Raw genomic sequence first — 24,721 nt, 5'->3', positions numbered from 1 at the left:
TTTAAACTCATGCCTGTACATATGTAACATCTAAGCCCCACACAAGCTCGTTCTCTCTGGACCAAAGAGGTGTGTCTTTTAAAAAAATGTTTGTCCCCAACCCCTCCCACGGACTGTCTCGTAGCCCTAAACTTTGCTGGTAGTTAGAGAAGTTTTTTAGTTGTAGCCATCAGCCTACAGTGAGGTCCAGCTGTGCACCACCTCCCACCTGGCTGCATATATTTTTCGGCTCTAAAAGCTCACTGCACCCATCAGTCGTCGGTGGCGTCCACTCAGGTAGGTGACCAGTCGGGACTTTGCCTTCTGTTCTCATATTTCCACCCCAAACACCTGGTGTAACCAGCTTGATTCGTTAAATACAGCTGGCTAGTTTTGTTGGTTAAGAATAATTGTGCATGTGAAACTTTCACTGGCGAGAATTACGATCATCTGAGGCAATTTATTGCTTGGCAGACTGTGAATTGTGGAGATACGAGAGGCGAGAACTTTGCATGAGGGCAACAGAGAATCTGTTTCCTTCTCTGTGAAAGTGACACTTTTTGTTTTCCGTTCATTATTTTCAATTGAATTTTCAATAATTACCACAAGTATATGTAACGGTAGAGATGAATTATAATATTAATTTAATTCGCCCACTGCACGAGTTCAGCTTGAAGTTGCTTACATCCATATCAAAAACAAGTCGACTGCTTTACACGGTAGATATATGTTCAGTGTGTTTTAATGCAAGTAGCATAATGTCAATCTATTAACATTGGAGTTTAGGGGCATAACACTCAAAGTAATTAATTGTGTTGTGATATGAGCAGCTGGGTGTGAGTTTCAAATTATTTCATCTATCCCTCTGGGGTTGTTTCTTTTTTAGTTTTGTCTCTTTTGATCAGTCCTCCACAACGTGCCGCCTCACCCCGCTGTGTCACTGCGCTTGTTGCGTTTCTCATCAAACAGATTTCTATTAATCAGATGAGATTAGTTTCATGTAGTATCAGTGGGGCTGGATATATTTAGCATTATAATAATGCTGTCTATCAGATTTTCTCAGAGTTTATCAGCCAGTATCAGTCTCTTCTCTTTCCTCTTCTCTTCCCTCTAAAGATACGGCGCGGGGAGAGGCCTCGTCCGCTGTTCTTATAATGCACATTATGATGCTGTGGGACGTCGTTGCTGGTATTTTGGAGCAGAATTTGTTTTTGATTCGACTTTTAAAGCAGTTTTCAGAAAGGGGCCTTCATCTCAAGCTCTAAAAATCTGCTCGAAATTTGCGTTTTTCTTTGATAAAAATTGAATCGCCCCCAAAAAAACAAAAACAGAAAGGGTTATTAATCACACAAATAAGTGAGAGTGTGACAGAGACTGCTGTTAACACTCTGACTTGAAAAGAAAAAAAATCTGCCAGCAAACACCATTACACTTTGTGTGCGCTGCTGTGTTGTTTGTCCACACGGCCAGTCATCCCTATGGGCACATCTTTTGCATTCCTCTAACTGGCACACCTATTGTAGTGGGGCCACTTGGTAACCGTTTGGTCACTGGCTGTGTCGCTACATTTATAGACTCGTTTATTTTTAGTTTTTACTTTCAGCCGCAGTCAAATGAGGATCCTAGAAAAGGAAGTTTGAAAAAGCATGCTGTCGAGAGATCTTGTCCCTGATAACTTCAAGTTGCACTGGTTGTTGTGAAGAGAGAAGCTCGGTGATAATGCATCGACTTCAATCAGAGTCACGGCCTCTCTCGTTCTCATCTGAATTAAGAGAGTCGCAAACCTCCAGTGTGCGAGGAGTTTGGTGGTGTCTCTGTCAAGACCTTTTGACAACATGTCTCCATAAAGACTGAGAGCCACACACCTAAAAACAAAGTCAATCGATGCTCGTGTCCTTATATTCATTTTAAACTGTGCTAACTGTAAAGACAAATGCATTAGTGTAAGGGTGTAGAGTGCAAAGAGTACATGAATGAATAATAAATGACTCGTGTAAAATGAGGCTTGTGCACAGCTTAGATCTTTTCATCCTGGGTTGGTGCATTTGACAGCAAAAACAATTTAGATTTCTCACTATACTCGCCACAGGCTGTTTTACCTGCCAACATGGAAGATTCATCAGAGCAGTCCCACTGGGTGTCTCCATCCCTGCTCAGCTCAGACCCCCTGGCCGCTTTCTCCTCTGATTCTGGCCTGTTGCCTCCGGGAGAAGAGGGTGAGACGTTCTTCACCGGCCAGGACACTGACTACACCAGCCTGCCCTCTTTCTTCTCCACCCCAAGCCTCAGTCGAGCGCCAGCTCCTTACCGACACGGCTCTGGTCAGTGCTTCCAAGCCGTCACCCAACAAATCCATCCTCTAGTTCGCCTTCTAAATTGTGATTTGACTCTTATTTCTTCTTTCCACAGTTCGACCAATGTTCAACTCACCGAGCCTGCTCAGCAACCTTCAGCTGCTGGATGGGCTGCCCAGCCACTCTCTGAGCTCGCCCTACAACCCCCCAGTCTCCACCTGGAGCAGCAGCCCTCTCACTAAGACGCCATTGCATTCGCACACCCCGACCTCCCTCTACACCCCTGGAGTGACCTCCTCTTTCACCACTTCCAGAGATGGATACTCGTCTCCGGGCAGAGAGGGCAGGGAGAGTCCCCATTTTCAGGAGGCCCTCAAGGCAGAGCGCCTGAGCCCACTTGGGGGGTCTGGGGCCAGCAGCAGCTTTCTCAACCTGACTCCTGCAGCTGGCAGCGTGTACACTCCATCATCCCACCCACACATGCTAAGCCCCTACAGCTCATACATGAGTGGCCCACAGGACTACAGCTCCGCTGCCCTCTACTCCAGCCCCGGAGCCTGGATCAACCCCTCGTACTCCCCTAAACTCCGTAACAAGATGAGGATATCCACTCCAGGTGAGGATATATTGACAGGTGCCTCTTTTTCTTTTCCCTGGGTGGACCATTTTGGCACAATATTCTATAAAATGAAAATGCTCTGAAAGTTCAGCCTTGACGGTTGGTGGCTGTTTTGGAAATTATCAGATTTTTCTCAGCAGATGCAGATTTCATGGAACTGTAGATGGTTACATTTACAAGAAATTTGAATAAACTTTCAACCCTTGTAGCTCTCCCAAAATAGAAATTCGAACATCTGTACTTCAACAACAACTGAGCATCTGCAAGTTCCAAAAACAAAAGAGAGAGAGAGAGAGAGTTGTGAAACTAAAACATTTTGTTCTATGTTGAGTATAACAGTCTGCCCATTATATAATGTGTCACTGAGATCTTTGCACATGAAATAATATATTAAGAAACATTCATCCGTCATATGTTACACTCTGTAAACTGTCATTATTTCTCTGAACAGAGGCCAGAGAGTGTGTCAACTGTGGAGCCACAGCTACCCCTCTGTGGCGCCGGGATGGTACAGGCCACTACCTGTGCAATGCCTGTGGACTGTACCACAAGATGAACGGCCAAAATAGACCTCTAATCCGACCCAAGAAGAGACTGGTATGACAGGCTGATACGGGCCTCGTTTGCCTCCTTTGTAAACCATCGAACAAATAATCCGTCGTTACCAGGGTAGTTTGAAAAGCTCGACTATATCCTTTTCTGTGTCTCAGATTGTCAGCAAGCGCGCAGGTACCCTCTGTGCCAACTGTCACACAAGCACAACAACGCTGTGGAGACGCAACGCCAACGGGGAACCTGTGTGTAATGCCTGCGGACTCTACTTTAAACTGCATAACGTGAGTCAGTCATTTCAGATGAATCCACAAACACCTGGTAAATATTTTAAAAAAATTAATTAATTAAAAAAAATTCTCCTTCATTCCTCACTACAGGTTAACCGGCCTCTCACCATGAAGAAGGATGGAATTCAAACACGTAACAGAAAAGTCTCCAGCAAGAACAAGAAGAGCAAGAAGGTCGCCTTGTTGGAGCCGTACATGGAGGTGACTCAGCCGCCCTCCCTGGACGACAACGGTGGGCCCTTCTCCCTCGGCCCCGGGACTCTCCTCACCTACAGTCACTCGCCTCACCTCATGCCTACACCGTCCCCGATCCATCCCTCTGCCAGCTTACCCTACACGCACCACCTCAACTCTGGCATGGTGCCCACACTAGTGTGACATAACAGGACGGGCACCTGTGAATACTCAGACACGAGCCCGCTTCCTTGTATTGCCAGTTATTTGTACATATGTGTTGTTGGCTGTCATGCGAATGGAGTTTCCTGTGTATTTTACCTGCGTTTCATCCACATGTTGTGTTACTGTGCTGACTGGGCACTTGTGTGAAGTCCGATAAAATCACTCAGGTTTTGGCATATGTAAACACCCTAATAAGGGAATTCTCCCAGCTGTAAATACAAACACAAATCTGATTTACGGTATCTGTGTGACAATTCTTCTTTTATTATTCTTAAAGTAAAGCTATACCTTAGTTTTGTGCTTCAGGGGTCTGTTTTGTATTTGCATAATTCTTATTACCATATTAAAACTCTAAAGAAAAAAATGCATGACTTATTCTGTTTGACTTATGAAGGCTTTTGTTTTAAGTCATTTGAATCCTCAGCTCTCTGAGCTAACCACAGCAAGGCCTGCTGTGGGAGGTTATTGTACTCCCCTGCCCTGGTATAATGGTGTCTTTGTGCTGGCAGTTCTCCACTTTGACAGTGTAATAGTACATAGCGGGTATGCAAATCGTCTTTTCCGCATAAGTGACAAACATTCAACTAAAGTGCACCACTTATGGCTGCTTTTATATTTAGACGAGCTACAGCACAACTGGACACACGAGGTCACGTTTGTACTTTTCATTACTCATCTCTGTTTGAATGTGCAGAAGGGGATTTTTGTTTCAATTTTACAGTTTTCCACTTTCATGTCAAAGGTCTCAAACAACAGAGAACGTGTTTAGAAATCAGAAGACAACAATACGTTTCATGACGTCGCTGCCCTTTGCGTGTTTTATTTTTGCCCATGTAGGCCAAAGAAAGCCGAGCACATGTAGATTGTGAGGTGAATTCTGCCTTTAGTGAAGTAGAAGAAAAAAAATGCACACATGCACATTTTCCTCACCAACATTGAAACTCTTACTTCAGTAAATGGATCAGGCTATTACCAGTCAAATTTACTTTAACAAAGTAAAGACGAGATCACGGCTAGATTGACAAAATTGTAAAAATATATTACAAAGGAATTAAGAGGGACTTGTGAACATTTAATAAACAAGGGCTAGTTTGACTTTTACTTTTTCACTTTAAGCTCTAACAGTGCGTGACATATTAAGGTGCCATTATGTTTTATTTTGAAAAACCCTAGAGGGACAGCATTCAAAGACGTGCTGTGTAAGAACGTCTGTGATTGTGTTAACCAGCTGAATGCATTGTCATCTGAACAAACGCAAAGCACTTAACAATCTAGGTGCACTGACTCCTCAGCCTCGTTTTTGGCTTACCTCTCTGTAGTTTCTGACCTTTGTGCTACAGCAAGTGGAGAAGCAGGAAATAAAAAAAAGAAATCCAGATAAACTAAAATTTAAATGCCTAAAATTATTTATAAGTACAAGGGTACATGCATTTACTTAAAACAGACTTAAAGAATGATTTTTTTAAGTTGATATAATATTAATATTTTAATATTCAGACACTTGGAGCTGATTTGATTGTTTTTCTAGAGGAATATGGCTTTAAAAAACAAACAGGGCAGGCTGTTTGATAATGGACACATTGCCCAGCAGCATTGCCCTATTAGGGTTAAATTAGTACACACAGGCAAAGCTCTCTGGCACAATTTTATGACAAAACGCAAGATGCATATTGTTCTGTGCAAAGAAACACCTTGAATTCAGGGTCTTAACAGACTCTTGCCTTAACAGGTTATCGTGGCGATCGTGGCTCAAGAGTTGGGAGTTCGCCGGTTCGAGCCCCAGCTTGGACAGTCTCGGTTGTTGTGTCCTTGGGCAAGACACTTCACCCGTTGCCTACTGGTGGTGGTCAGAGAGCCCGGTGGCGCCAGTGTCCGGCAGCCTCTGTCAGTGCGCCCCAGGGTGGCTGTGGCTACAATGTAGCTTGCCATCACCAGTGTGTGAATGGGTGGATGACTGGTTGTGTAAAGTGCTTTGGAGTCCTTAGGGACTAGAAAAGCACTATACAAATACAGGCCATTTACCATTTATGTAAGAAACGCCTAATACTAGTGTATACATGTCTGTGTACTTTTTATGCTGAGCAGCAGGGCTGGGGTTGCTCGCTCAGTACTGGGGGGTGGCTGATAAGTTATCACTGAGGCCACAGACCCCAAACCATCCACCTGCTGCTGGCACCGCCACTCTAACACTCCCTGTCAGTTAGTCATTGAGGGCCACAGTGTCTCTTTAGGTGTCAAAGACAAACACACATATCACTGGAATCATCTGAAGGACCGGTAACTGGGTGCTGTATGTGAATAGGCACTGGGGTGTAGAAGAACAGTTTGGTTACAAAACCAGTGTGTCATGTTTGGGCCAAGTGAATCCTATCATGTTTCATAATCTGCGAGTACGCTCACAGAATGCTTCCCTCGAGACAAATCTATAAATTATCACCCATGTCGCCCACTGATTCGTGCACGCTTCACTGCAGACCTCGAGGAGAAATAAGATTTTCTTTTATGCATTTGGTTTCATCTCGGCGAGTACGGCCCTGTGAACATCTGGGCAAGTCACCTACTCATAACGCTGCATGACACGCACCACTGGGTGTATTGGTGATAAACCAAGTCTTTGACAGAATTTATCAATAGAAGCGTTTTTTGCTTGTTTTTTGTTCAACTCGCTTAAAAAATCCACAGTAGAAAAAATAATATGAAAAATGTTTCCTCCTAGTGCAGCTTCATTCATTAGCAGCCAACCGTTACAATACATAACCCAACTGATTCCCCAAAGACCTTGATTATGGGAATAATTTGTGATAGTGCCCTGTGAAATTACGGAGCGAGATGAGGGTGGGTTTCTATTTGAATCCGTTTACAGCATCTACTCAAAGTTGACTCTAAACCACACTAAAGTGGACCAATCCGCAGTGCTCACCTCTGCAGGAGTTATCGTGAGCAAAACAAACACGAGACAAGTGCGGGGGGGGAGGGGGAGACATGATCTTTTTCTTTTTAAAGGAATAAGATGATTTGGCAAGCACATCCATAATTTATACTCTTTTCCTCAACTGTCTGTATCTGCTGTTTATCTGCTGCAGCTGTCAGCTCTGCTCTGGGGAAATGGCAACAAATGACGGGGATAGATTAGCAACCACAGGCCTTCTCCAGTTCACTCACAAGGCCATCCGTTAGAGCCTTCTCTCTCCCGCTGCCTCACTGCTTGTCTCCTTTCCCATTCGTACTATCATTATATCATCCAGAGCTCGCAGAATAATCTTGTGAAAAGCTGTTCTAGCGTGGAAAGTGGGTGATTTAACTACTTGTTGTGGTGTGTGATCAGACAGATTAAACCCATTACTGGGAGAATTCACGTTCTCTGTGTCTTATTTGACTTTCTTGTGGGAAAAATACAAAAGGAAAAAACTGTGATGGAAGAGCTTGCAAACACTACAGCTGTCATGTCTGAAATTACTTGTAACTGAAAGCAGAGTAGCACAGCTTAGTTTTAAGAATGCTCCTTTTGGAATATGTGGTACATTAGCACCCCCATGTGGAGAAAGTGCAACACTGCTGTTAAGCGAGGCTGTGCAGGATGTAAAACTGTACACATCTTTACACTTCAAACTAGGACACAAAGACCTCCTTCCCCTGGGCCATTTGGACTGTAAAGCAATTCCACCCAACACCCCACCCACGCCACTGAATAACCCTCATCACTCAGGCCACTCACACATGGATTCTATACTCAGACATAGTCCATTGCACTACTTCCAAGCACTTTGCAACCCGTCCTCTGTGTCTTTTTAATGTGTGCCTTCCTCCTGTTTTGTTTAAACTCCTCTTGTCTGTTATTTATTCTTGTTGCCCTATTTTTATTCCATGCACAGTTGGTGTGGAGCACCCACTGACTCAATAACTGCCCAGAAGCATTAGCAGAATATCTTCCTTGCATGTATATCAGACCTTGGTATATATCTTTGTGTACATGTTGATATGGTGACAAAGACATGTGGATTTTATATTTTCAAGAAGATTTTAATGCACATTGTGTAAAAGAATACATCTCATTTAATTCCAGCTTTTAAGATACTTCATATGGAGTCACTTCATTTGATTTGTGGCAGAACAATAGCAGCACAAGTGAAAGGGGAGGTTTACAAGACAGTAGCGAGCACTGCTACGATGTATGGTTTATAGACGGTGGCACTGACACGAGAACAAGAACAAGGTGAAAGTGGCAGAGCTGGAGAAGTTAATGTCACAGTGACAGCTCAGTTAGTGGACTTGGTGAACAAAGTATGGTTAATATGGAGCTGCCAAGCAGAGGAAAAGAGGCAGACCACAGATGTAGTGAAGGGGGCTTGCATGGGGTTGATGTGACAAGACTGTGCTAAGAGTAGGGCAAAATGGCAGCAGATGATCCAATCTGATCCCTTAGAGGAACAGCCAAAAAACAAAACAAAAAAAACACTGAATACAATCATGGATATGTAGCCTGTTGCACATGGATAATTTTAGATACTAGTGAGAGATGGAAAAAGTCAATTTCACATGCATGTCTCTGGACTGTTGGAGGAAGAGAACTCACAGGCCTCTGCTAGAGCATAGATTTGATTTTTTTGGATAGCCTCTGCACTCCATACAGTTTACTCAGCAAAACCTTTCAAAACAGACTTAAAAACTCAAGAACAGTCAAAAGAAACTGAGAATTACACATTAAAGGGGGGAATACAACATAGTCTCAGTCATACACGTTGTTCCCTGAATAATACAGGATAAAAAGAGAGAGAGAGCTTAGACTAGCTGAATCACTTTCACTGCCTTTTTAATTAGGTTCATTTAAAGCATTTGCCCTCTGAACAGGCAAATCAGCTACTAAACTGTTGTGCGTTTAAAAATAAAATAAAAACACATTGGTCAAAGCAAGGCGAGCAGGTGGTCTGCAACAGCTCACCAAGTTACACATTATGAAGCTTCTCACAGAATGACTTTGCCCACCCACTATGGTCACTGCACATGTGGACTGGGCTTCCATGTAAACATTAACCGCTTCCCTCCCTCGGTTTAGCATTCCACAGGGTGTTCAGTGACGGCAGAGAAGTAGCACCTTCACTGTTAATCTGTCATGAGCATGCCAACGAGCAGCCCTGTTACTAATGCCACTCCAACAAACAGCCATCTCTTCAGAGACTCCCCAGAGCTCCTAGTAGACATCCCTTTCCCAAATATCTCTGTAAAGCGGTCCTGGAAAAAAAAAAAAAGATTAGACAGTGTTTTAAATGACTTTTTCCCCCCCTTTAAAAGCACAAAAGTTGCACACCTCATGTCAACTTCATCCCCTGCCGACTTACCCATCCTCCATTTCGTTGGATCCACAGACTAATGTGATCATCTAGATACGCAGTCATCCAGTCTGCAATGTCGGGTACCAGCTCACCCATATTGCTGTCAATACAGTCCAGACACATTGCAGAACCAAAGACAAACAGACCAATTATACGCCCCCAATTGATTCCATCCCTGAACAACTCATCCATCACACTCTCGAAGCATTGCTGGGCTGTGTCTGGCGTGATGTTGAGGTGCGAAGCAACGTCCCTAAAAGACTGTGTGAACAGAAAACCAAACTGCTCTCCTGAGTCTAGAAGAGCTGATTTTAAAGCCTCTATGCCATCGTACGCAGGCAGGGATTTGGCCAGGTCTCTCTCAGTCCTTTGGCCCACATTGGTTGGCCTCAGAAGGGAAGTTGGGTGATTCTTCTGAGACAGTTTATAGCTTATAAAGAACTCCACCAGCTCTCGGTTCCTGCACTGCATCTCCACTCTGGACCTCCTCTGCAGGGCCAGGCTAATCAAATGCCACGATCTCTCCTGCCAGTCATACCAGTGTATCATCTGGCACATTAGGCTTCACTTGGAGTGGTCACCTGGAAGCACAGACGGATATTGCAGTTAGCTTCATTCTTTTAAAAATTTAGCAACTCGTGCAACTGTGTTTTAGCATCCATCTCTATTGATCGTGGTCTTTACTCTTCACCAATTGTAAAAAAGGTAAACTTATGTATGAGGACTGCAACTGTGGCAGAAATTTGGAAAATAACGTTTTATGCGAGCTAACCGCAGCTAACTAGTAGTTTTTCAAGCTTAGCCCTGAACTGTTCACCAGCATTACTTCTATACCAGAGCCTCTGAATGCCAGCTAACCATCGTTGACAGCTCCAGCTAGGAAGTCGCACGCTTGGATTCTACCAGTTTTAGCTTCACGTGCTAACCAGCTGCCACACACTCCGCATGAAACGCAGCAAAATTAGAAAAAAACTAAATCAATAAACAACTAAAAATTCTATTTAAGCCGTGAACATGCGGCGCCTCCACTCACCATTATACCTAGAGCTGCCAAAACCTTGTTCTCCGTTTGAGAAAGCAGCTATGAAGTTTTAAAAACTACTGCTGCGAATACTCCAGATAAACGCACCTTTCTGAAGCGTCACACTTTGTGGCCTGGGTAGCGATGCACGCTGGCGGTTGGACAGTTGTACGGTAGCAGCAGCCAGGAGTCCCACCCACTCATACAAAGCGACCAATCAAATAAAGAGACATTCCGGAAATTAGGAAGTCGCTGAAATTTCATTTAAAAACATGCAGATGCATCTGTTGTGACACTGACACTCAGTAAATTATACGGAGTGGCACTTTACCTGGTGAGTTAAATGTTCGTGTTTAATGAATAGGGGCCTCTTATTGTAAAGTCTTCTCATTTTGGAGCACTGGGCAACTTATAAACAAATGTGTCATGTTAGAAAAAAACAGTATGCCCTAACGCTATCATGGAAGAGAAAGTGCGACTTCTGGTTGCCCAAAATGCCTTAAATTTACATTTATATACATACCTGTGCTCTCACTCTTAGAAACTGTTATTAAGTTAAAAAAAAAAACATTTTCTGCAGAAATACCTTTAAGCAGCTAATTTCACCTGGTCCAAAAGCTTAATAGCACAGAAAGAGCGGCAATAAACTTTCTTATTAATCAAACACCTTTATTAAAATGTGTCCATAAGGAATTAACATATCCTACATTTTCTAAATGTTAAACAGTATGGTGCAGTTCTTTGTCACAGTTGGGGGAAAAATATGCAAATAGTTCAGTTTACATATTTCTTATATGGTGTGACAGCAAACCAGTGAGTGATACAGATGTGCATGAAGAAACTAACAAGGAGCAATGGCTAAAAATATATACACAACACTACCTACATAATGCTGTTTATTTCGTTTCAACACTGTTCAGAAAAAAAAAATCAGCTGCTGATTTAGTGACCCACACATTCTGGTCTACTATTTGTAACTGTTGAGTCATCTTTGTTTTAATACACCCCTTTACTACTCAACCAAGGCACACTGCAAGGCTTGCATTCCCATCTTGCAAAGAAATCTCCGTCTCTCTAGAAGCATTATCTGCAGGTTTTGTTTCTTCAGTCATGTTTAATGGTTCCTTGGATTGGAAACTCTCGTGCGCATTTACATCGATATCTCCATTCTCAGTGGGTCTGTCATCTGTGTTTGTTTCACTGTCAGAGTCTATGGAAATAGTCTCTGTGCACGTACTAAGTTTTAAGGTACAATTTAGTGTCTCACTGTGTTTGTTTTGGTCCGTCTTTGGAGTACGACAACTGATGCCTACGGCCTTCTTAGCAGAGGTACCAACAATTTTGCTTTCCTCAAAATTCAAGTTATGCTTAACTTTCTTTAGAGCTTGCATGTCAAAGCCGAGCAGCACCGACACCTTCTTGGTCTTGCAGTTTCTCACGCACGTGCTTTGCTTGGTTGCAAAGTGTGTAGCGATGTCGGATTTCCACAGCCACAGACTCGCCGACAGCTTGTCCTCTTCAGAAGAAGAAAGGTACGGTCGCCGGTTGAAGTAGGCAGTCAGGAAATTTTTCCTGGCCTCATAAGTCTTGTGTTCATAGCTTCTAGGATCCAGAGCAAGCCCATCAGATTCAGCCTTCTTTCCAAAGATGGTGGAAGTCGTCTTAGCATCCTTGGCCAGCTTTATCCTCTTGGAGTTAGACATAGCCTGTGTTGATGGCTGCCTCTTAAGATAGCCAGCCCCAGAGGAGTTAAGTGTCAAGCCAGGTTTAAAGTTTTGGGTTGCTTGGTTCCTACCAACAGCCCTGCACTGCACAAGATGCAACGTAATTGTGGAAGCCACCATGTTGCTGGTGTACACCCCTAAGCAATGAATGCACTTGTACGTCATCTTTTTCTCAACTGGATGTATTGTTTGAAGGACTTGATGCCGTTCTCTCAGATGCATGGCCAAAGCATCGGAGATAGGCCCTTTGAGAATGGTGAAACACAGCGGACACACAGTCTTCCCAATCTCACTTGTTTGCATTAGTGAAGGGATACTTCCTGCAAGATGTTCACTTTTCTTATCGGTCCCTCTAGGATCAGGTAGTTTGACAAGATGTGGAAGACTATTCTGAACAGGCGTCGACTGATCTTGACCATTGATGGGTTCCTTCATGTTAAAAGTAAGAACAGCAAGCTGTACATTACTGGACTTCTCTTGTTTAATGGTGAGGTCAAAGGTTAGAGGCGATGCACCAGGGGGTCCAATAAACTCCTCAGGGTGTGCCTGAGCTGTATGCTCCATAATTTTCTCAACATTGTGGAAAGCAGAGTGACACTGTGGACAGGTTAAGCCATGGATTAGCATGTGATTTAGCAGTGTATCACTGGGCAGGTAGCGGTTACAAAGCAAACATTTGCTGGTAAAGTTGTGGATTTTCATGATGTACTTGGCAAGCGCCCACACTTTTTTCGCCTTGTGTGCATTCTCAAAATGAGCACTGTATAAGTTTTCAGGAAAAAGCTCATTGCAAACTGTACATATCTTCCACTTCTGTGTTTGGGCTGTGTTTACACCAGTACCAGCATTTTCAACTGCTGTACTGTTCCTCTGTACTGGAACAGTGGCACGCACCTGACTGCCTATAATGGGAGACTGACTTTTAATAACCGGGCCTACTGGCTTTAAATAGCCAATTACTTGCTGTGCATTTGGTTCAGGTCTAAGTGTTTGAGGTCTACTGACAACTAGAGGAGCCTTCTGTGACATGACTGGTAAAGACTGAGGCTTGGAGACGATAATGTTAGCATGTCCAATCATGGTTGTTACTTGGGCACCAATGCGCTCATGGTACTCAATAACATGCTGGACCAGAGCCTCATAGGTACGAGTGGTAAACTGGCATCTTTTACAGAGGATGTTGTTGCCAACAACAGAACTAGCACCATTTTTCACAGATGACTCAGAAACCATACCAAGATATGGTGAGACAATATGCTGAAAATGTTCCCTGTAGATGTGCCTTCTCACCACATTGTATAGCGTGTCCCGAAATGTGCATTTTTTGCAGAAATACATTGCTTTCTCCACACCGTTTCCCTGTTTGTATCTATCAAGATAAGCTTTCCCCAGCGCAGCTCCCTGTGAGCTTCCATAATTGTGCCGAGTTGAATTGGGTATGTGGAATATTTTAACATGCGTCTCCAAAGTTCTCTTGCTTGCAGTAAACGTGCAGTATGGACAGTTGAGCAGGATTTTACTGTCCAAGAGTTTCCTGTGCACATTACGGAAGTGATTCTTGTAGCCTGAGTAGAATTTGGAAGAAAATGGACACTCTGTGCAGCAAAATGGCTTTGATCTGTATTCCTAAAAAAAAATGTAAAAAAAATGATCAAAAAAAAAAACAACAACAAAAACTTTGCATTAAGAAAAATATGCACATTAGTGCATGATAATGTGAGCAAGTCTTTCAGATAGGATAAAATCTTACCTGTGTTTTAGAGTATGATGGATCCCAGGCGCAGATATCAAGGCAAAGCGTGCCCTTCACAAACTGCTCATTAGGGCAAAACTCTTTGAACTCCTGCAAAAAATTTAAAATATTAAAGACCAACTCCAATGGAAATAAGTTTTTAACATTGTTACCATGTCTGTATAGTATTTGTATATGCAAGTCTTGGTTTTAAATTTGTATGCGTCCCCTCTAATCCCCCTTTTTTGTTTGGGTTTGATAAAGGGTAATATGTTTCTGATTTTTCCCCCCCCCCCTTTATTCTTATGGGGACTGGTACTGAATTTCCCTTTGTCAAGCCAGAGCACTAGTGAGTGTATTTGTGAAAGGCAAACACAAAGAGGTTAGGGATTAGACTGCAAATTCATTCTCTGCAAACTACACTAGGCAAAGCTGTGGAAATGTATCCACACCTTTGGAGTCTGTCATTTTAAAGCTTGATGAGGCTGTTTCTAAAGACACACACACACACACACACACATATATGTATAGAGAGAGAGAGAACAAATTTGTTATCCTTATTACGTCCACCGATGATTAGGTGCCAATCAAAACTGCCTTAAAATCGTCACGTTGGTTTAAAACAAACACACTTACACCTTACTGAAAACCATCTTTGGGCAAGTGAGTGGTCTTTGGTCCATCAATGCTACCTTTATGTTATTCAAAGTTCTTATCCATCACATGCAGCTCAAAACACACTTGCTCACCTCTGCTGCCTCCTTGCAGAACTCAAGTCCAATGTCACCGAGTGCTTTTTTCACTTGTTTCCTGGCTCTCCTGATTCTTGTAAGATTGTTCACCGGGAGCTGATACATTATCTCCTGGCAGACAGATATGAATTCTTCATTATAACCTCAGGTACATTTATAACCTGTATCACATTATCCGGACTCACTAAGAGACAACACGCCCTTTCAGCACGTGTCTCCCTCTAGTACAGCGTGTTTATTATGATGGCATTGTGTGTTTCAGAGCTTCAGGGGTCCGGCACTGTTTCTATGGTGACGCTTCACTACAACCTTGTTTCTGATTGAGTGGTGGGTTTGATCAGAAAGCCTAACAACAGAACAGGTCCACGGCTTCTATTGTTCACCATGCACAGAGCTTTCGGGAATTACAGTTTTACAATACGTGTTAGCTTTGTGGGCTAGCGTTACAGTGTTAGCCAGATTTAGCAATGCCTACTGAGCACAAACACTAGCGTTGCATAGCTGCTTTCTTTCCACTTTCATTGACTATATTTAAAGTTTTACTCACCTTGCAATAAGCCAGAAGAGTAACTTTACAGGGGTTATCTCACGACATTAATGGCTAAAATAAAAAACAGAGGGGCTGGCGGGACATGCAGATTGGCGGTGATGCTCCCCTCAACGCCGGTGCTCAGCAGCTCCACAGTTAGCTAGCCAAGCTATCTAGTTAGCTCGTTCATCTGCACCGCAGAGCTGCTAGCTGGGGGACGAGTGACAAAACACAGCGGTAGAATTGTGCACAGCTCATGAAAATAGTACACTTCGAAAATGGGAACCTCCAGGGCCACCTATACTCCTCCAGTTCTCAGATTTTCTTGCACCGGAGGTCAGGCCAGCTTGCTGGCTAACGCGTTGATCAACTCTCAAACCAAAATGGCGACTACAAAAAGACGGAAGTCGTAGTCGCTGGGCTGGATTGACTGACCTGATTGTGCCGATTTCCCCCCTCAAATTCATGAAAACAATCTAGGCAGTTTAGAACACTTTCCATGATGCAAGTCAGATAAACAGTTTAACAAGTGCATTTTTTAAGTTCCCCCCAAAATGAGCACATATCAAACGTAATTGCTGATTTTTTTTATTATTATTATTTTATATTTTTTTGCAGATGCAGTATTTCTATTCAAAGAGAGAGCCAGACTTTGATAATATAGCTACTGTCATTCCAGTGGTTCCATAACTTCCAGTACAACAGTGCGAGGTCCTGTCATCACCAGTCTGGTTACTGTCCTGTAGTCCAGGTAAAGAACACACTGTCCATTTACCTGGCACACAAACTGCCGCACCTAAAAATAAATAAATAAATACATAAAATATATATATATATATTTTTTTTTTTTAAGTTATGGATCCAAGATAAGTATCTTTTTCAGTTTGTTTCAGCTATTTAACCTTAACTCCAGCAGCTGCTGCAGGGCTTCCAGGGTCAACAGCCTGCATATAACAAGGAGCCATGCCTCTGACAACAAAGCCCCAGCCCAGGGCGTCTCCTATCACCTGCAATCTCAATCAGATAAAATACACCTTAGACTTTAATCTAAGAAGAAGAAGAAAAACACAACTTTATTAATGTGTTAAGCTTGTTTTGACTTTTTGACTTTTAGCCTTTAGGGGAATGTTGCTCAGGTATGCTAAATTGGTGCTATTAAATCCAATCAGAAATCTAAGTAATAATTTATACGTATAATTTTCATAACTCACGGTCAACACTTTCTTGATAAAGGGTGCAGCAGGTTCCAATAATTCTTCACAAGTAACTTTTCTTTTAAGGACTGTGAAACCAATTAAAAGATTATGTCTATGTGCTTTCACAAACAAGCCTCATTACAGTAATATTTAAACTTTGATGATACTATGAAACATTTAACAGTTGAATATAAATAACAAAACACTCGCCTGATTTAGGATTGCATCGTACTGCTGAGTGTGACAACAGCTGAAGAGGTGGAAATCCAGCAGAGTGAAACTGAAGGGAACTCAAGCTACTTCGACGAACACCGGTAATCTGTTTGGAGTCTTTGTTTGAGCTCACTATTAGATATTAGTGGCGATGTCAGAATTCATAAAAAAAAAAACAAGGTGCATGTTGTGAAAATTGCAAGAGTTTCCTTTTATTTCATGTTTACTCAGTAATTAATTAATTTATTACCACTGAATGCACGGTTGCATTCCTTGGATGAGTTTCTGCGTAGAAGAAAGGGACTCTCAGAATTGTTGTCCTCTTGTGTTGATGCCATCACAGCTTCATCATTAACCTGCTCATTTTCAGTTAACAGCTCAGACAGGCGCCGACGCCGGCGGAAATTGATGCAGAACTGGTAGAGTAGCCCACTGTCAAAGAAATCATGCTTTTGTCCCACTGCGGGAGTTGGGGAGAGAGCAAAAAGCAGCAGTCTTAGTATAAATGGTATCTATGCAGTGTGTATTTTTACTTTTGATTGCAAGAGTCCCAGATGGCAAGCCCACCACTGACAGCTGTACATCAAAGGGCAAATGAAAACTCCCCTCACCGTGCTGAATGATGCCATGCTCCTGCAATGCACGGCACAACTCCAGTCCCTGTCGCCGGCTATCTGCCTCTCCATTCTGAATGAGATAGTCAATCAACTGGCAGCCAGGAAAGGAGCGCTTATAAGTAACACCATGCTCCTCTCTCAGCTGCAGAATGGAGTTCTTGTCTGCTATAAGTCTATAAGAGAAAACAAAACAGAATCAGATTTAAAATAGCATGCAGTGGAGGAAAAACCTGGATGAGATACACCTTTATTGAGGTCTTTCAATTCTAAGATTAAGCTGATCTGTCTCAGACCAGAAAACTTGAAGCACAAACAGACCAGCTCTTACTGCTCATATAGTTGTTGTCCTCGCATGAAGATTTTCACCTCTGTGTTAAAGGGAAATGTGCCATCATCCTTGCGGAAACGGTACAGCAGTTTGGCATCCTTGAATTCTGCCCTCTTGTCACAGACTGAGAGAAAGGCAGTTTTAAATATAAGTCGTGAAAGCAACATGAGGACTTAGCTTCAGGTAAAGAAGAGGAATTAATTTCAGCTAAAGAAGGGAGAGCTTCTTTAGCTGAAGCGCTTGCTGGTGCTTCCTTCTTACCGTGGTGTAAAATGTCATGGTCCATGAGGTGCTGCATGAGGCTGGCAGCTGTTGCTCGATCTGCAGCTTCCTTGTGGCTCACAAGCCAGTCTATAAGCTCGTGTGCCACAAAGCAGTTAGGGTAGGTGCGAAAGTGGTAGCGTCGATCCTTAATCAGTTTTCCATCGTGAAGTCTGAGCCTTAAAGTGGCGTTTAAATCAGCCGTGAGCCTTAAAACTGACATCAGTCATCTACCTGACCTGCAGAGTAGAATTTGCCGACATCGTCAGCGAATCTGTTTCGTCTTACCTGAGCTGTTCTCCTGCGATCATGACTTCAGCCTTGTGTTGCCTGGCCATGGCCTTTAACCTAATGCTGCTCGTTCGCTCCATGCTTCTTATAACTGGACACAAGAATGAGTGAATCTGACTTTTAGAAATGGCCGTCATGTTTACCGAAACACACAGAACCCCATTGTCATGTGGGAGCAATGTTGTGTATACAGAAATGACAAAGACGTTTGTTTTTTTTCTGTTTTGTTTCATTCAGTGCTACAGATATTAGTTTTTCATTTGGGTGTTTGGGTAAAACATCCTGCTCCAATTCTGAAGTACTTGAATTTAAATTATTTTCAGAGAAACACGGGGCTGTTTGCTTGAGTGATGCTTGATGTGTCCACCTAGGTTGTGTTTTCTATAACTGAAATCAAATTGTGTTGTTGTTTTTGTTTTAGTGTGTCATTCCTGAAATACTGGTAACATAAAACTGAAAAATACATCTATAAGTTACAGTTTCTTGAGCAACATCGTTCTTTTAGAGGTCACCTTACAGTTATCTCACAAAACAGGAAACTAGAAAAACACGCTTCGTATGTTGGTATATAGCCTAGCCTTCATCTCAAATAAAACAGCTGTTTTTAAAGATTCAGGTCAATATCAATGTATGCATCAAAATATGTGTTCTCAGATACAGATAAAGTGGAGTTTCTAGGGCTATGATATTGTGTTGAAGTGTAAACTTGATGTTGCAGTGCCTAGAAATTCTGCTTTTTCTTTGACTTGACTGTTTTGATACATGCTTGTTATGGCAAAAGAACCGAAGTGCCAGCTTGTGACGTGTACTTAGGCTGTGAGCATCCTATCATTAGCACAAGCTATACCACAAAGCATCACCCCGGTCTTCTGGCGTGAATCCTGTTATGTGTCCCTGAGAAATTTTTGCTCAGTCACACTGTCTCCTCTCTTCCTCTCTTCCCAGCAAGTCGAACTCGCTGAAACAATGCCTGGCCGTTCTCAGGCAGCAATTTCTATTGGTTTTGGCTTGAGTCTTTTTACCTTGTCAGTAAAGCATTCACTATCATTGGAGTAAGCGCTGCCTGAGAGGGTCAGCTCAGGGCAGGAACATTACTTAACCCTTCGATATCCTGTGCGTTTGTGCTTTAACTCTGGTTAGCCTGGTATCTGTTATGTCAGAGCTGCTGCTGAGCTGCTGACTTCTGGTGGGATCCCTCAGGAACTTCTTTGTGATGAGGCTTTGCATCTGTAATACAGTCATATTCCCTAAAGATGTAGTTTGGTTAATTAAAATGGAAAATATATATGTATATATTTTAAAGTAGCAGTACCATTGTTTTATGCATCTAAAATGTATTTGGCCTTAAAAAATAAGCGGTGAAGACTGAACAAATATATATTTGTACATTAAAATGTGAGCTTCACAATTTAAATCTAATAACAGGAAAAGCAACAAAGCAGTGAATATACCATATCCCTATGAAAGCCACTGCAGTGTAGGCAGTTGGCCACAAGATATCAGTATTCACCTGGGTATACCAAGGAGCACAGCAATCACAGTAGGGTCAAATGAATTTTCTAACAGCATCCTGTTGTTTTCTTAATGAATAATGACGTATAAATAACCATAAATTCCTAAATTACCACAAACCAATTTGCAGCAAATTGTGACTGATGGAAAATAAATGTATGGTTCTATTATAGTTCACAACCAATATTAGTTTTTAATAGACAAATTCATTGCCGTATATTTATTCAAAATCCTTGAAATCATATCCTTATCGTTCAGACGATTATGTTTTGTTTTTATGGGTTTTTGTTTTTTTGTTCTCATGGCTCCAATTCACTTTGGTGCATAATTTTTCCTGTGGGGTGAATTGGCAATATGCGAAATAGAGGGCGGATAAAACAATAAAAATAAAGAAATTAAACACAAAAGACACTACAGAATGGAGTTTGCGCCTCTGAGCAGACCTTTATAGGCTTTGGTCAAGTGACAATCACGAACAGATCGTGTGGACTCGCTCGTAGAAGCTTTTATGCAAATCTTCCCTTTTTCATTGGAGAGCAGGGTGGAGGTGTAGTCTGAAAGCCGTGACATCACACAATGCAGCTTTATGAAGAAAGTGCGCTTCTCCTGAAAAGGCAGAGTTGCGTCCAGTCTGTTGGCATCACCGGACTTTTAAGTTCCTAAAGCCAAACAAGCTGCGCGGTGCGACGTCGCAATTCAACGTAAAGTTGAAAAAGGCGCTCTCCTGTTTTTTGCTGTGATTTATTTTTCACGAGTGGTGTTTTCCCCTTTTGTGATCGAAAGTTTGGAAATACTTCATTTTTTAAAAAAATTATTATTCGGGTTTTATTTTTGGGCTGTTTTTGTTTTTTTTTTTTTTACAAGTGACTGCGATTTCACTGGCTGCATGAAATATCAGTGGACATTTGGAGCTCTTTAAAGAGACCGGCTTTCCATTTACCATGACGACTGAGGCGCATTCACACTTGGGACTGCAGAAACCACCCATGGATTTCGTCAGCGACTATGACTTGATGAAGTTCGGCGTGAAGAAGGAGACGATGCAGGGGCTGGATCGCTCTTTCCATAGACCAGACTCCGTCTCCTCCACTCCTGGCAGCACACCTTGCAACTCTGTGCCTTCATCGCCAAATCTCAATCCTAACGACCACAGAAACAACGTCGAAAACAGCCAGTTCTGGATACCCAACAACGGGGGTTATCCTCAGCAAATGTACCCTCAGGCTTTTGGCCTGACACCCGAAGACGCGATGGAGGCCCTCATCGGAGCCACAGCGCAGCAGGGACACCCATCTGCGCCCCACGGCCACAATCCGCCACCTTTCCCGGCTGATTACGATGGCTACGGCCACCTAAACGAGCCTGTCCAGCACTACCCGGGTCTTCCGGGTCACTCGGACATGCAAGGTATGCCCAACAGCCACTGCCAAGACCCATATCTCAAAGATGACATGGGGTGCGCATCCCCTGAGTCGCCGGAGGCCCAGCAGGTCCTCGGTGCGCACCACCATCTCCAGCAACACAACCGCCACGACAGGCGATCCAACGCCGAGATGCACTTCTCAGACGATCAGCTGGTGTCCATGTCAGTCAGAGAGCTCAATCGGCTTCTCAGAGGCCTAAGCAAGGACGAGGTGATGCGTCTGAAGCAGAAACGCCGGACCCTGAAAAACAGGGGTTACGCGCAGTCCTGCCGCTACAAGCGCGTGCAACAGAAACACATTCTGGAGCACGAGAAGACGAACCTGCTGTCGCAGGTCGAGCAGCTGAAACATGAACTCAACAGGCTGATCCGCGAGAGGGACGCATATAAACTTAAATGTGAAAAACTGTCCGGTGCAAACTGTTACCACGAAACAGGGTCTACCAGCGACAACCCATCCTCACCAGAGTATTTAATGTGAGTTTGTAGATTTTCTGCAGAACTGAATCTTTTCCATGTATGAGGGGTGGCATGTTGGCCACCTGGTCGCCTTGCTCCTTACCAAATAACTCCACGGATTTATCAAGTTTAAAAAAAAAATCTCGGGCATAAAGGACACGACTCAACTTATTGTAATAGATGCAACTAGGCAACAAATAATGAATGGAAATTTGCGAATAAGCATGCATGCAGGACATGTATGAGATGTCTTTATTTTATACAGACATATCTGTATTTTGTCTCAGAGGACGTACTTGAAATCAGAGGATATTTGCTTTGAATAATTATGCAACCATATTGTTTTGCTTCACTTATTGTTTGATCTTCATTTTGGTGATTTTGCTTTGCTTTGCTTTTTGTAGCCAGGATTATATTTCGTGTTCATCCTTTCTTTATATAGAAAACATCTAATGTTAGAAAGCACACGTCTATTGTTTTTATGAAGCTGATTCTGCTGGACAGATGTGTTCCTTATTTGCTTTTCTTTTCAATGTAATACACAGTTATGCAAATAATTATGCAGATTTTCATTTTTTTCATCTACAATGTTTGTTTGTTGGGTTTTTTTTAAATTCATCTACTATGGATCAATAAACCTATTGTGACATTTTAAAATCGTGTCTCATCTTCTCACGAGTAAATGTTTTACCCGCGTGAAACATTTACTTCCACTTGCACATTTGTCATCGTGGCTTGCTGTAGTTTTTGGAGACATCCAAACACATTAATAATCATATACACAACATAAAAGCAAAAAAGAAAAAAAAAAGAAGATAAATACTAGAAAAAAAAACCAAAGTCTACTATTTGTACATGCTACATAAAATAAGGGTATCACAGTATTTCAGCTAGTGCATAGTGTGTATAAATATGAAAGTAATTTGGTTCATTTGCAACTGAAAGACTATAAGCACATAAACAAAAATCTAAATTAGAGCAAAGTTCACTTTCCTCATCATAATATTCCTATTTTCTTATTCTTCCAAAAAACAAATAAGAACAAAGTGTATTAGTTAGTTTCGGCGGATGAAATGAGGAGTGGCTTTCTCTCGTTCCCTGACCTTTGCCCATCATGGAGTACTGCTTCCTGTGGGACCCCAGCATGTGAAAGCACAGGGCGCTAACTAGCCGGGGCTGTGGGGCACAGATAAAATGGAGTGGAAATCAGGCTTCCCTTCTCCTCTCTTCCTCGGACAAACACCTCTGCATTCATTAACAGAGGAAAAGAGAAACAACAACCACGGCACACTGCTCCGCGCTCTCTTGGCCAGCTTCAACAACTTGGTGTTTTGTTTTGTTTTAAATTTAAATCATTAGGAGAATTTCCTAATGAGGAATTTCCTAATCTTAAACTGATCATTCTCAGTTTAAGATTACAACAATATTTGAATGAGCGTGTAGTTCCAAGGCCAGGGTAATAATCTGTGATAAGTGGTTACATTGTAAATTGAGTTTATAACCTCTGTGATTACCTCTGCACAGAATATCTTGGAGAGTGTTTCAGTGTCAGACGAGACTTTGTTACCGTCCTCCCTTTCAGTGAGAGTTTGGACTGGCAGGTGGCTCACTTTAGTCTGGAAACCAGATTGTCTTTTCATGTGTGACCCCCACCAACAGTTTTGACCTCACCCCTCTGTTAAAGCAAAGCAGGCCTGAAGTCACAGCACAGGTGCAAAAGCACTTTCTATCTGAAAACAGGCCTAATCACAAGAGCTCAGGATATCTAGACGGCTGCGGTGTTGAATCCTAATAAAAAGGGTTAATCTGTGGCTGTCATTTGTAAAAATGAGCCTATATTTGTGAACAATAAACAAACATGTATGCATGAACACTTCACCTATTCAGATAGCTGCTCTCGAAAAACAGAGAAAATAAAATAATTGAATGAGTTGATTTGTTTCAAATCACTGATCAAGTGAGTGATTAAAATCACATAAAAATTATTTTAAAAATTATATAAAATTTAGATTTTTCAGTGTGTAACTGCATAGTTGCGGTAGTGGAGATTTTTTTTTTTTTTTTGGTGCAATGCTCTTGTGATAATGTACACTTGCATGTTCTTCACACTGCGCACACTTATGCCTCTCACAAAAATGTGGTTTTTAGAGGAGAGTGCTTTGTTATCGGTTGTGTGTTTGCGCACTTGCGTACATCACACGTGGATTTCCAAGCAACAGTGGAATAATACAGTAGAAGTGTTGGTGAGGAAAGCGGTTTGTGGTACTGTGTGACAGTGCGCAGGGTGCCATTGTAGAAACGATTAGCCAGCTCTTTTCCCTCGCATGTGATAGGCTGTTGGGGCCTGATGTGGGAGCCTCGCGCTCCACCACCACCACCGCCGCCGCCACCCCCTCCTCTCCCCTCCACTCACCCCTCCCTGCCACCAACACCCTGAGCCCACAGCGCCTGAGGCTGGCTACTGAGTCAGCAGGAGGGAAAGGTGTCTGCACGGCTGTGGCATCAGAACAAGAGAGAAAGCAAATAGCAAGAGAATGATGAAGAGCAGTGAAAACGGCTTAGAACAGACATGCTTGCATTTTTTAAAAACAGCGAGAAGGAATGGCTGCAAGATGAATGATAAAGCATGCTAAAGAGGAAGCATAATCATGCCTATAATTTAAAAAAAAAATCTCTACTGCAGAGGGCTTAGTTTTTACACACACACGTTATTTCATAGAGTTTAATGAGACGCTCTGTCTTAATTTAACCAGAACACACTTTTACACACACACAGAGAACCTGAAGGAATGGTGTGCAGTGGAAACACTCGGACGGATTCATCATAAGCAGTTGAATGTGGTGCCAACCTCTTGCCTGAGTGCTAGGGTTTGCCAAGACTTGGCTGTGTCTCAGACAGCGGACACAGACAGTGGAATGCTGCAGCTACTCACCATTGTGTGCATGGGAGAGGCACAGGAATGCAGGCTGCCAGGCTTCATACACTAACACAGCCAGAGGCCTCGAGCCATGAGGGAAGACCCAGCCAAAAAGACCCCACAGTTGAACATCACTTATCACTTCCATCTGTGATATTATACCCATTCTCCTCTTGACAGTGTTACTTTGATCCAGCTCAACTGATTCTGGTGCAGCGTGACTCTTTCAACACTCAGTATCTTGTCGGGGTGGCTTCTGACTTAATGCAACAAAGCCGCTCA

The 24,721-nt window shown here is 42.7% G+C and overlaps 6 protein-coding genes across 7 annotated transcripts in view; 3 read left to right on the top strand and 3 right to left on the bottom strand.

Annotated features, from left to right (window-relative positions):
• Nucleotides 1-140: 140 nt before the first annotated feature.
• On the top strand, nt 141-4,426 carry gata1a (GATA binding protein 1a). The gene is made up of 6 exons (XM_026168808.1): nt 141-276; nt 2,069-2,300; nt 2,389-2,889; nt 3,344-3,489; nt 3,603-3,728; nt 3,825-4,426. Exons 2-6 carry the CDS (start codon nt 2,087-2,089, stop codon nt 4,110-4,112), a joined length of 1,275 nt encoding a protein of 424 aa, XP_026024593.1. The 5' UTR covers nt 141-276; nt 2,069-2,086; the 3' UTR covers nt 4,113-4,426.
• A 4,301-nt stretch (nt 4,427-8,727) lies between these two features.
• Nucleotides 8,728-10,653, bottom strand: LOC113022892 (bcl-2-like protein 1). 2 transcript variants are annotated; one of them, XM_026168806.1, is made up of 3 exons: nt 10,593-10,653; nt 9,470-10,044; nt 8,728-9,362 (listed from the first exon to the last, which is right to left on the bottom strand). In XM_026168806.1, the coding sequence occupies exons 2-3, from the start codon at nt 10,019-10,021 to the stop codon at nt 9,234-9,236; spliced, it is 681 nt and encodes a 226-aa protein (XP_026024591.1). In that variant the 5' UTR covers nt 10,022-10,044; nt 10,593-10,653; the 3' UTR covers nt 8,728-9,233. The 2 variants fall into 2 exon arrangements, with proteins under 2 accessions (XP_026024591.1, XP_026024590.1); XM_026168805.1 differs by having other exon boundaries at nt 10,497-10,620.
• A 479-nt stretch (nt 10,654-11,132) lies between these two features.
• On the bottom strand, nt 11,133-15,609 carry adnpa (activity-dependent neuroprotector homeobox a). Its single transcript, XM_026168802.1, has 4 exons — nt 15,240-15,609; nt 14,690-14,803; nt 13,959-14,051; nt 11,133-13,834 (listed from the first exon to the last, which is right to left on the bottom strand). The coding sequence occupies exons 2-4, from the start codon at nt 14,795-14,797 to the stop codon at nt 11,501-11,503; spliced, it is 2,535 nt and encodes an 844-aa protein (XP_026024587.1). The 5' UTR covers nt 14,798-14,803; nt 15,240-15,609; the 3' UTR covers nt 11,133-11,500.
• A 105-nt stretch (nt 15,610-15,714) lies between these two features.
• LOC113022893 (DEP domain-containing mTOR-interacting protein) lies at nt 15,715-18,404 on the bottom strand. Its single transcript, XM_026168807.1, has 9 exons — nt 18,125-18,404; nt 17,837-18,015; nt 17,576-17,699; nt 17,242-17,420; nt 16,881-17,090; nt 16,628-16,762; nt 16,433-16,503; nt 16,124-16,228; nt 15,715-16,017 (listed from the first exon to the last, which is right to left on the bottom strand). The coding sequence occupies exons 1-9, from the start codon at nt 18,358-18,360 to the stop codon at nt 15,892-15,894; spliced, it is 1,365 nt and encodes a 454-aa protein (XP_026024592.1). The 5' UTR covers nt 18,361-18,404; the 3' UTR covers nt 15,715-15,891.
• Nucleotides 16,710-24,721, top strand: part of zhx3a (zinc fingers and homeoboxes 3a) — a 41,641-nt gene continuing 33,629 nt past the window's right edge. Inside the window, exon 1 of the mRNA XM_026168799.1 lies at nt 16,710-16,731. The gene's annotated coding sequence lies outside the window, so the exon portion shown is untranslated. The remainder of the gene's footprint in view (nt 16,732-24,721) is intronic.
• On the top strand, nt 19,994-22,160 carry mafbb (v-maf avian musculoaponeurotic fibrosarcoma oncogene homolog Bb). Its single transcript, XM_026168804.1, has one exon. It carries the CDS (start codon nt 20,581-20,583, stop codon nt 21,541-21,543), a length of 963 nt encoding a protein of 320 aa, XP_026024589.1. The 5' UTR covers nt 19,994-20,580; the 3' UTR covers nt 21,544-22,160.

Source organism: Astatotilapia calliptera, chromosome 5 (assembly GCF_900246225.1).
Source record: "Astatotilapia calliptera chromosome 5, fAstCal1.2, whole genome shotgun sequence".
Lineage (NCBI taxonomy): Eukaryota > Metazoa > Chordata > Actinopteri > Cichliformes > Cichlidae > Astatotilapia > Astatotilapia calliptera.
The sequence above is the reverse complement of the archived record's forward strand: the minus strand, read 5'-3'. Positions and strand labels throughout refer to the sequence as shown.